At 46.5% G+C, this 10571-nt stretch overlaps 2 protein-coding genes across 3 annotated transcripts in view; one reads left to right on the top strand and one right to left on the bottom strand.

The window, feature by feature from the left end:
- SYT11 (synaptotagmin XI) overlaps positions 1-3184 on the bottom strand; it is a 25695-nt gene extending 22511 nt beyond the window's left edge. Inside the window, exon 1 of one of the 2 annotated variants that reach the window (XM_011928361.1) lies at positions 2863-3184. In XM_011928361.1, the coding sequence (XP_011783751.1) occupies positions 2863-2896 (34 nt within the window). In that variant the 5' untranslated portion in view covers positions 2897-3184. The remainder of the gene's footprint in view (positions 1-2862) is intronic. The other variant, XM_011928362.1, reaches the window with a different exon arrangement.
- Positions 3185-5752: 2568 nt separating this feature from the next.
- Positions 5753-10571, top strand: part of GON4L (gon-4-like (C. elegans)) — a 292893-nt gene continuing 288074 nt past the window's right edge. Inside the window, exons 1-2 of the mRNA XM_011928504.1 lie at positions 5753-5822; positions 8790-9320. Coding sequence (XP_011783894.1) covers positions 8816-9320 — 505 coding nt within the window. The 5' untranslated portion in view covers positions 5753-5822; positions 8790-8815. The remainder of the gene's footprint in view (positions 5823-8789; positions 9321-10571) is intronic.

Below are 10571 nucleotides of genomic sequence, written 5' to 3'. Positions count from 1 at the left end.
AACCCGGGAGGCGGAGCTTGCAGTGAGCTGAGATCCGGCCACTGTACTCCAGCCTGGGCGACAGAGCGAGACTCCGTCTCAAAAAAATAAAAAAAGAAAGAAAATGGAGATAGGGTAGTAAAGAGAGAAGATGAAGAATTCTCATATTCCAGGAGGATAGAGAAGGAAAGGAAGAGAAACAGATGAATGCATCTTTGAATTATCCAGGTGTTCCCCCTGGCCATGTTTCCTATTTTTGTTGTCCTTTCTTCATTTTAGTATTTGTTGACTCTTGCCTCTCTCCCTGAAACCCAAGACAATGAGCTAGAAACATCAAAGATATTGAAACCTAGAGCTCTCTGTCTTGCTTTAGTCAAAAGCTTGGTGGGAAATGGAAGTTGAAACTAATGGCTGAAGTGAGTATTTTAAAGTAGCTATAAATTGCAGTGACCTGTGCTTCTCATTCCTTTTGTCCTCCATGGTCATAGATAATTGAGTGTTGGCTTGGTGTATCACCCAAGTGCTGTGGCATTTGAAATGAAGTACTCCATCAGATGTGAAAAAGTTGGAAGTGGTAGTTCTCTGTGTAGAAGACCCTCTGTAATGGTTTAAAAACCTGCAAGACACATCTGGGCTATTGGCCAGCTCCTTCAGCTTCTGACCAGAACTGCTTTTATTGATACCCCCTTTCCTAAACATAGCTTTTCGCTGTCAAGTAGGCCAATATAATACAATGGAATGAGAATAAATTTTGGTTTCAGCCAGACATTGGTTTAAATTCTAGCACTGGCCAGGTGCAGTGGCTCAGGCCTGTAATCCCAGCACTTTGGGAGGCCAAGGTGGGCAGATCATCTGAGGTCGGGAGTTCAAGACCAGCCTGACTAACATGGAGAAATACAAAATTAGCCAGGCGTGGTGGCACGCCTGTAATCCCAGCTACTTCGGAGGCTGAGGCAGGATAATTGCTTGAACCCAGGAGGTGGAGGTTGTGGTGGGCCGAGATCATGCCATTGCACTCTAACCTGGGCAACAAGATTGAAACTCCGTCTCAAAAACAAAAACAAAAACTAGCACTACCTTTACTCATTTGTTTGACTTTAGCCAAGTTATTTTATTTCTGAGCCTTGGTTTCCTTGTCCGGCAAGTATATATAACAATACATACAGTCAAGGGTATTTGTTAGGATTAAATAAAATGTAGTATGTAACAGGCTGATATAATTTATTTTCCCTTTTCCATAATAGTCCCTCTAAGATAAATCACTATATTATGTTCCACACCATCTCCTTTTTCAAGGATTCTGGAACTGCAGTTAGGGAAAGGAATCTGTTGGAAGGGCATAAGAAGAAAAAGAACAGGAAGAAATCATGGATTGCTCATGTGATCATGAAAGGGACTTTTGTTTTGGGAACTTAGAACTCAAAGAATAAAGATGCAGAAGGTGAAGTGGAAGAAAAAATACAATCAAGATTTAGCCTTGGGGAATAAGTGAGGACAAGTAGTTAATGAGTGTGAAGATCTGTTATCCGAATACATCTGATTTGATTTCTTCTTCCCTATTCTGAGAGGATAGAGCACACTGGGTTCTGCTCATGTCACTGCACCTCTTATTCAGGAATGAGAAAAGCCATTTCCTAGCTGGATTGTGTCTCCACCCTAAAAACTGGAGTCCCGATGCTCAAACCTTCTGGATTGTCTGAGGAATAGAATCCCTGAAGGAATAAGAAGGTTCTTTGGCAGCAACTCTCACTGGCTTCCCCCTTCTAAACTGTAGTAGAATTAAGGAGAAGCAGGGCAATTATATTTTATTTATTTGGCCAGGAAAGCATAACACAGGAAGTTTGCTCCTTTAGCATATACTGGAGGAGTCCCCAGAGAGGAAAAAACTTCCTTCCCAAGCTTGTCTCTGCCACCTTCTTCCCTATTTTCCACTCCACTTTCTGCTCCGGGAGTGTAAAACTAATCTTGGAGCCCACAGGGCTGGGTCGGGGACCAGCCGCTCTGAAATGACGTAATGCTTTCTGCGGTACACAAAGCGGCCTCCCCCAGGCTGGGCCTCTTTCGCCCCTCCCCCTCCGGCCTGGATCGCGCCCCCGCCAGCATCAACGCGGGTTAGTCCCCCTTTTTGAAAAGCCGGCCCAGGGAAACAGGGAACAAAGGCCCCGGAAGGAGAGCCTCGGCGCTGCCAGGAGGCCCAGAAATAGACATCACGTCATCCCCCAGCCCAGCAGCGCCAAGCGCCATTTGGTAGCATCGGATGGACCCCACCATTACGATGCAGAATGGAACTTGCAGGGCTCACGTTTCCTCCTAGCTCCAGCATCCAGCTGACCGGCTTAAGGAGTGGCTTCCTTTTTGCTCCCCACCCCCGCACCCCTCTTTCCCCAGAGGCCGCCGCGTCCCCTGGCTGCCAGCCACACGGCCCACAGTCTCCAAGCTGCCATCTTGATGCCCCATCCCCCTTGTCACCTCCCTCCCCCGCAGCCCTTAGGAATGGGAGGGGGAGGAAGGGGCACCGCCCTGCGTGCCCCAAGGGGGAGGGCTCGTCCTACCCCACCTCTCCTCCCCCAGAAGGAGGGGTTCACATCCTCCGCACGCTTGCTGTTTCTCACCTCCAGCAGTGCTGACAGTGCACCATACAAGGTTTTAGCATCCTGGACTTCCCCACCCTCGGTGTGGCTCTGGCCCTGCCAGTCCCTGCAGCCCATAGCTCAAGTTCATGCACTGTCAACTGCCCACTACCCACCACCACAGGCCCGATTTTAGCGGGGCTGGCACTTTGAAGGCTCTGTTCTGGGCTGCATTCTCTGCCCTGCCGCTGGGCCCCCTTGGCCTTGCACCCATTCTGACCACCTCAAGCTTAGTTTTCCCGAGTCTACTTACCAAAGCTAGGTCGGATATTGGTGATCTCAGCCATGTCGTAATCAGAGGCTGTTGCTATAACGTTTTTGCAATGGTGAGACAACTCTGGGAACCCTCGGTCAGTACCGAGGCCGCAGCTGTAGAGCTCTAGGTCAGGGAAGGTGGAAGGTATCCAGCGGACGCCTCCTGCGACGGTCCGGCCCCTAGTTGTCAGCTGCGCTCGGCTCTTAACGATGCTCCGGGGATGCTCTGAGCTAAGGATGCAGGTGCAGTCAGACTGGTCCTGATGCGAGGTAGGCTCCGCCTTCTTCCGAACGGTCCTCGGAAGAAGACTCCGCCTCTGTCCGAAAGATTACGGAAGTCATGCCACGCCCCTTCCGGAAGATCTCCGGGAGGAGACTCCTCCCACCGCCGAGTTTTCCCGAGAATGAGGCCCCGCCCACTGACGGGCTGTGGTTCCAAAACGAAAAAGTACTGAGGAGTAAGAAGCGTCGGTAGATTATTACATGAAATCCTCCGATTTCAGTTTCCTGGGCTTTAATACAGCAGCAAAATGTTCTCGGTCCTGAGTTCCAGAATTTTGGGAAAATAAAATTCTGTACTGCCTGGATTTCAGTATCGATTGCCATCATTGTGCCATCATTGTCTGAGACCGCTAAAGGTTATTACGGAACTTTTTTTCTAGGCTCATATTTCACAGTGGATGGAAACTGTCCTAAACCTCAGAAACTCTGATGAAAGACCAAACCTGGGGATGGTTGCACAACTCTGAACATTTACTAATTTTTAAAAAACAGCCGGGCACGGCGGCTCACGCCTGTAATCCTAAACCTTTCGGAGGCCGAGGCGGGCAGATCACTTGAGGTCAGGAGTTCGATACCAGCCTGGCCAGCATGGTGAAACCCCCGTCTCTACTAAAAATACAAGGACTAGCCAGGAGTGGTGGTGCACGCTACTTGGAAGGCTGAGACACGAGGATCGCTTGAGCCCAGGAGGTGGAGGTTGCAGTGAACCGAGATCGCGCCACTGCACTCCAGCCTGGGCAACTGAACAAGACTGTCTCAAAAAAAAAAAAAAAAAGGCCGGGAGCAGCGGCTCAAGCCTGTAATCCCAGCACTTTGGGAGGCTGAGGCGGGCGGATCACGAGGTCAGGAGATCAAGACCATCCTGGCTAACACGGTGAAACCCCGTCTCTACTGAAAAAATACAAAAAACTAGCCGGACGAGGTGGCGGGCGCCTGTAGTCCCAGCTACTCGGGAGGCTGAGGCAGGAGAATGGCGTAAACCCGGGAGGCGGAGCTTGCAGTGAGCTGATATCTGGCCACTGCACTCCAGCCTGGGAGACAGAGCGAGACTCCATCTCAAAAAAAAAAAAATCATTTAATTGTACACGTAAAACAGATAGATATTGTGGTATGTAAAGCTGTCTTTTTTTAAAACAAACAAACAAAAAAAAAACTAATGAAAAGTGCCAAAGTTAATCAGTGTTGAATTGTTTTTCATAAGCCTCACTGTGCTTAGGGTTTCGTATGAGAGGCCAAACCAAAGGATCTGTGTATTCTGTAGGTCAAAGGACAACACACATGAAACTCTGAGCTTCTGGAGTCTTCCTTGGTATTTGGGAGAGCTGGTGTGATTCAGGTTAGAGTCAGACTACTGCCGATTATAGCCATGTTTGTGTAAATTTCAGCCTTTATTTTGGCTGTGGATAATTTCATCCTGTTGGATTCTGTTTACAGATAGGATTAGTTCAAATGTATAATTTTTTGTTGGTGGTTTACCTGTAAAATGACGGGGTTGAAAGTATTTTTTCAGCTTTTGACATTCTGTTTTTATTTTTATTATTTTTTTAAATCTCTGTGGATTCCAGACATTCTGTATTTCTAGAAAAGTGGAAATAACATCATTTTAGGAGTCATTCATTCATTCATCCATTCGCTCATTCAAAAAGCGTGTACTGAATTATTGAACATCTGTTACACCCCAGGCAGCCTCCTGGGCACTGGGTCAATGCATTATTAGCTAGAAAAAGGAGACTTAATACCTGATTCTCCTTGATAGCTGTCTGTGTACCGTTGTGAAATCACCTACTCAGCTGAGCCAGAACTTTGTCCTGTGCAAACTGGAATATGATATAATAATCTCACAGTTTATTGTGGAGACCACGTCACCTAAGAAAATGTGAGAGCATTTTGTAAAATGTAGAATATTGTACATATATGAATAATTACTGTAGCCTGAGTCCAAGACTGCCTTAGTTTTAATCAGGAGACTGCACTATTTGTAACTTGAAGACTTCTCTTTCTGGCATTTTATGACTTCTTCAGTCCCTTGGTCCTGTGTTCCAGGTGACTTATAGTGAGAAAAATTGGTTGTTAATCCTTTTTTTTTTTTGATACGGAGTCGGACTGTCGCCCAGGTTGGAGTGCAGTGGCACGATCTCGGCTCACTGCAACCTCCACCTCCCGGGTTCAAGAGATTCTCCTGCCTCAGCCTCCGGAGTAGCTGCGATTACAGGCGTGCGCCACCACACCCAGCTAATTTTGTATATTTAGTAGAGATGAGGATTCACCATGTGAGCCAGGCTGATCTCGAACTCCTGACCTCAGGTAATCCGCCCTCCTCCGTCTCCCAAAGTGCTGGGATTACCGGCGTGAGCCACGGCGCACGGCGCCCGGCCCCTAAATTAGCTGTTAATCTAAACCACTGAACCTTAACCTCATTTTTGAGTAGGCTAACTCCATGGGCAGAGAAAGTCAAGTAGTGCCTTTAAGTTTTTTTGCCAATAACTGACGCACTAGCGCTGTGGCTTCACTCTGCCCCAAAATGGGATGGCGCATATTGTTAGGCGCATGCTCCTTGATGCCCTGCGGCGCGGCGCTCCTAGGCTCGGGGACGCGCACGCAATTCGCTGTCGTTGGCTGACTTCCGGTGGTGCCAAAGCCGTTTCCGCGGGATCAGGCCGGCAGGTGAGGGTACAGGTTTGTGTGTGGTGGGGTGGGAAGAGGCAGGTGGGAGCTGGGACACCTGGGCGAACGATGTCCAGGATGAGAGGGTCCGGTCTGAGGGTGGGCGCTGGGTGTGTGGCGGAAGTTAAGGGCGTGAATGTCTCTAGTTGGGAATGGGGATTGGGACCAGCCCTGGGCACCGAGGTGGAAGCGCGGTTAGGACCCCTTTTGAAAATGTTTTCCTAGGAGAGGGCCGTGCCGGGGCTGCCTCCACATTGGCATTCATTCACCCTGCTGGTCCGACTTGGGTTTCCAAAAAAGCAGACTCTGTCGAGCTACTGTTGTGTTTGAGGTGCCTGGAGCTGAAGTAGCTTTCTTTCCTTCTTTTTCTTTCTTTCTTTTTCTTTTGTTTTCCTTTTTATGATCTCAGTAATTATCTGTGAAATAAAAGAGCTGCCCTGGCTACTCCCATTCTATTTCTCATCCAGTCACTACCATCTCTCACAGGAATCTAACGAAATTCTTCATGTTTTATTGAGCTTTAATTACTAAGGACATCAGTTGATTGAGGGGATGGAGAATCTCCCCTAACGTCTTGGAGAAACAGAAGGGAGGTTTAAAACTAAGTATAGGACGGGCGCGGTGGCTCATGCCTGTAATTCTAGCACTTTGGGAGGCTGAGGTGGGAGGATCGCTTGAGGCCAGGAGTTTGAGACCAGTCTGGGTAATAAATGGAGACCCCGTCTCTACAAAAAAAAAAGAAAAAAAAAATCAATGAGGGTTGTGGCAAGTGCCTGTAGTCCCGGCTACTCGGGAGGCCGAGGCCAGAGGGTCATTGGAGCCCAGGAGTCTGAGGCTGCAGTGACTAGGATCTTGCCACTGCACTCCGGTCTAGGCAACAGAGCGAGACCTTGTCTCTGGAGAGAAAGAGAGAAAGAAAAGAAAGAAAGAGAAATCTAACCTTAGACTCTTAGAGTTACAAAGAACTTTTGTTTTTCAGTTCTCTAGTTCCAGCTTTCATCTAGTACTCTGATAAGTGGACATTCAGGCTTTGCTTAAACATTGCCAGTGATCTAACACAAGGCGGCTTATTCTATTGTTGGATCTATTTATGACAGTAAAGTTTTCCTGGGTAATAAGATGTCTTTTTTTTTTTTTTTTTTTTTTGAGACAGAGTCTCACTCTGTTGCCCAGGGTGGAGTGCAGTGGCATGATCTCGGCTCACTGCAACCTCTGCCTCCCGGGTTCAAGTGATTCTCTGCTTCAGCCTCCCGAGAAGCTGGGACTACAGGTGCCTACCACCACGCCTGGCTAATTTTTATATTTTTTAGTAGAGACAGGGTTTCACCATATTGACCAGGCTGGTCTCGAACTCCTGACCTTGTGATCCGCCCGCCTTGGCCTGCCAAAGTGTTGGGATTACAGGTGTGAGCCACTGCGCCCAGCCACCATCAGTTTTTATATAATGCTTAACACTTGGCCCAAATGCTGCACAGAATAAGTTGTTTAACCTCTGTTTCATTTATTATTCAGGGAGCTTTCACTGAGTATCTACAATATTCAGTGACATGTAGAGTATCAATACTCAGTGATACACTGAGTATCTACAATACCCAAATACTGAACTGGTGCAGTGGCTTGGATGGGACCATAATCCCAATGACTTGGGAGGCTGAGGTGGGAGCGTTGCTTGAGCCCAGGAGGTTGAGGCTGCCGCAAACTATGTTCATGCCATTGCAATGCAGCCTGGGTGACAGAGCAATACCTTGTTCCAAACAAAACCCAGATACTGCTGGATGTTAGGGATATGAGTTGAAATAATCCTGTTTCTCAAAAAACTCATAGTTTTGGAGGAAGCAGACGAGAAATAGAAAGACGAGAAACCATTACAAAACTGATAAGTACTGTAAAAGAGGTTTGCAAACAGGTACTAAAAGAACATAGAGGATACTCTCTGGTTTAGGTCAGTAGTGCCCTTAAAATGTGATAACTAGAATTGAAGCAAAAAGCCAAGAAGTAACATAGCACAGAGGATAGTAGGACTCTCATCTTCCTTGTTTCAACACAAAATTTGTTAATATAGCCTAACCTTTTTTTTTTTGAGATGAAGTTTTACTCTTGTCGCCCAGGCTGGAGTGCAATGGTGAGTGATTTTGGCTCGTGGCAGCCTCCACGTCCGGGTTCAAGTGATTGTCCTGCCTCAGCCTCTGGAGTAGTTGGGATCACAGGCGTGCACCACCATGCCTGACTAATTTTGTATTTTTAGTAGAGACAAGGTTTCTCCATATTGGTCAGGCTGGTCTCGAACTCCTGACCTCAGGTGATCTGCCCACTTCGGCCTCCCAAAGTGCTGGGATTACAGACGTGAGCCAACGCCTGGCCAACATAGCCTAACCTTTTAAACAATCACGCTTTGCTTTTGATTTGTTTCTGTTAATGGAAATACTTGTTTATAAAAACAGCAATAGCAAACATGTATTGATCATTTACCATCTAATGAAGTGGATGTTACTATATTCCATTTTATAGCTGAAGAAACTGAGATTCAGGTTGAGTAACTTACACAAGGTCATAAAGCTGGAGAGAAGGTGACTTGGGAAACATCCAGACAGTCTGACTCCACAGTTTGTTCTCAGCATCATGCTAGTCTACCACCCTGATGGTAATAATAACAATGTTTATTAATCACTTACCCTTTAATTCTTGTAACAATTCTATGAAGTAAGAACAATTATTTTTTACTGTTGAGGATACTGAAGACTTGCAAAGTTAAATCACTTGGCCAAGGTAACAGTAGTCCATCAGTAGTAATCAGTAGAGTTGAGATTTGAACTCAGTCACTTAACCACTGTCTCTCAGCTTCCACCTAAAGGGAAATTGTGCGTTTGGTGTGAAGTATTGTGTTCGTGATTGAACATGAATAAATGAAAAGATAATTGAGTAAATGTTATTACGATTAATTAATATGAAAGCAGTAAGAACTTGTTTTTGTTCTTTCAGAATGGAACAAAAGTGGGACTTTTAAAATGTTGCCCTGTAAGAAGAGAAGAACTACAGTGACAGAGTCCCTACAGCATAAAGGCAATCAGGAGGAAAACAACGTAGACCTAGAATCAGCTGCTAAACCAGAATCTGACCAGGTTAAGGACTTGAGGTCAGTGTCACTGTCCTGGGATCCAAGACATGGCAGAGTAGCTGGCTTCGAAGTACAATCTGTGCAGGATGCAGGAAATCAGCTTGGTATGGAGGATACATCTCTGAGCTCTGGGATGCTCACCCAGGACACAAATGTACCAATTCTAGAAGGTGTTGATGTTGCCATCTCTCAGGGAATCACCCTACCTTCCTTGGAGTCTTTTCACCCCCTTAATATACACATTGGTAAAGGAAAACTCCAGGCTACTGGCTCAAAGAGAGGGAAAAAAATTACACTGAGGCCTGGGCCAGTTACCCAAGAAGACAGACGTGATCATCCTATGCTAAAGGAGCCTTTTTCAGAAGAGCCTAGTGAAGAAGTCAAGGAAGAAGGAGGTAAGGTATAAAAGGTCTCTAGGTTACATTCTTGTCAGTACCTCTTTGCCATTGCTATTTCTGGGTGCCTTTACAGAGTAGTATTTCTGAGGATATTGATTTGGTATGGAATTAGAACTGTTGTGTTTCTAAGGGTCAGCAGTGAACTATTTTTTTTCTTGAGACAGAATCTTGCTCACCAGGCTAGAGTGCAATGGTGGGATCTCGACTCACTGCAGCCTCCACCTCCTGAGTTCAAGCGATTCCCTTGCCTCAGCCTCCCAAGTATCTAGGATTACAGGCATCCGCCACCACTCCTGGCTAATTTTGTATTTTTAGTAGAGACGGGGTTTTACCACATTGGTCAGGCTGGTCTCGGAACTCCTGACCTCAGGTGATCCATTCACCTTGGCCTCCCAAAGTGCTGGGATTATAGGTGTGAGCCACTGTGCCTGGCCAGCAGTGAACTTTATGAATGAATATAGACTTTCTTTTCCCCTCCCATTCCCTATATCCACTTCTGTATCCCTTTCATTCCATTCTCTCATCCTTTATTTGGTGTGTCTGGAGATGTGTATGGTCTTTTGTGATTGGGCAGCAGCTTAAAGGGGGAGACTACTGCCTGGGACACTGGGAAAGGCTCTACTGAGATGAATGACCCTTCCAATTTGAAGGATGAATTGCGGTTTGACAGAAAGTGGTATGGGCACATAGGCCGAGAACAGTACACAGAGATACACTGGCAAAAGAGGATGGTGACACGGTTGCTTGGAAGAGGTGGTGGGAGATGACTTCTTTTTTTTGTTTGTTTTTTTTTGAGACGGAGTCTCTCTCTGTCGCCCAGGCTGGAGTGCAGTAGTGTCATCTTGGCTCACTGCAGCCTCTGCCTCCCGCGTTCAAGTGATTCCCTTGCTTCAGCCTCGCGCGTAGCTGGGATTACAGGTGCCTGCCACCACGTCCAGCTAATTTTTGTATTTTTATTAGAGATGGGGTTTCCCCATGTTGGCCAGGCTGGTCTCAAACTCCTGACCTCAGGTGATCCACCTACCTTGGCCTCACAAAGTGCTGGGATTATAGGCGTGAGCCACCGTGCCCTACTAAGATGACTTTAGAGTAGTAGATTGTGCTAAGATTGTGAAGGGTTTTGTTTTTCATACCAAGGCATTTGAGCTTTTCCTGTAGGTAGGTGATAGTCATTTAAACGGCTAAGCAGAACACATTTATGCTTTAGAAAAGATACCAACTTCTCTTATTCATTCATTTTTTTTTTTT

Source organism: Colobus angolensis, unplaced genomic scaffold, assembly GCF_000951035.1.
Source record: "Colobus angolensis palliatus isolate OR3802 unplaced genomic scaffold, Cang.pa_1.0 Scaffold77, whole genome shotgun sequence".
NCBI classification, from domain to species: domain Eukaryota; kingdom Metazoa; phylum Chordata; class Mammalia; order Primates; family Cercopithecidae; genus Colobus; species Colobus angolensis.
The sequence above is the reverse complement of the archived record's forward strand: the minus strand, read 5'-3'. Positions and strand labels throughout refer to the sequence as shown.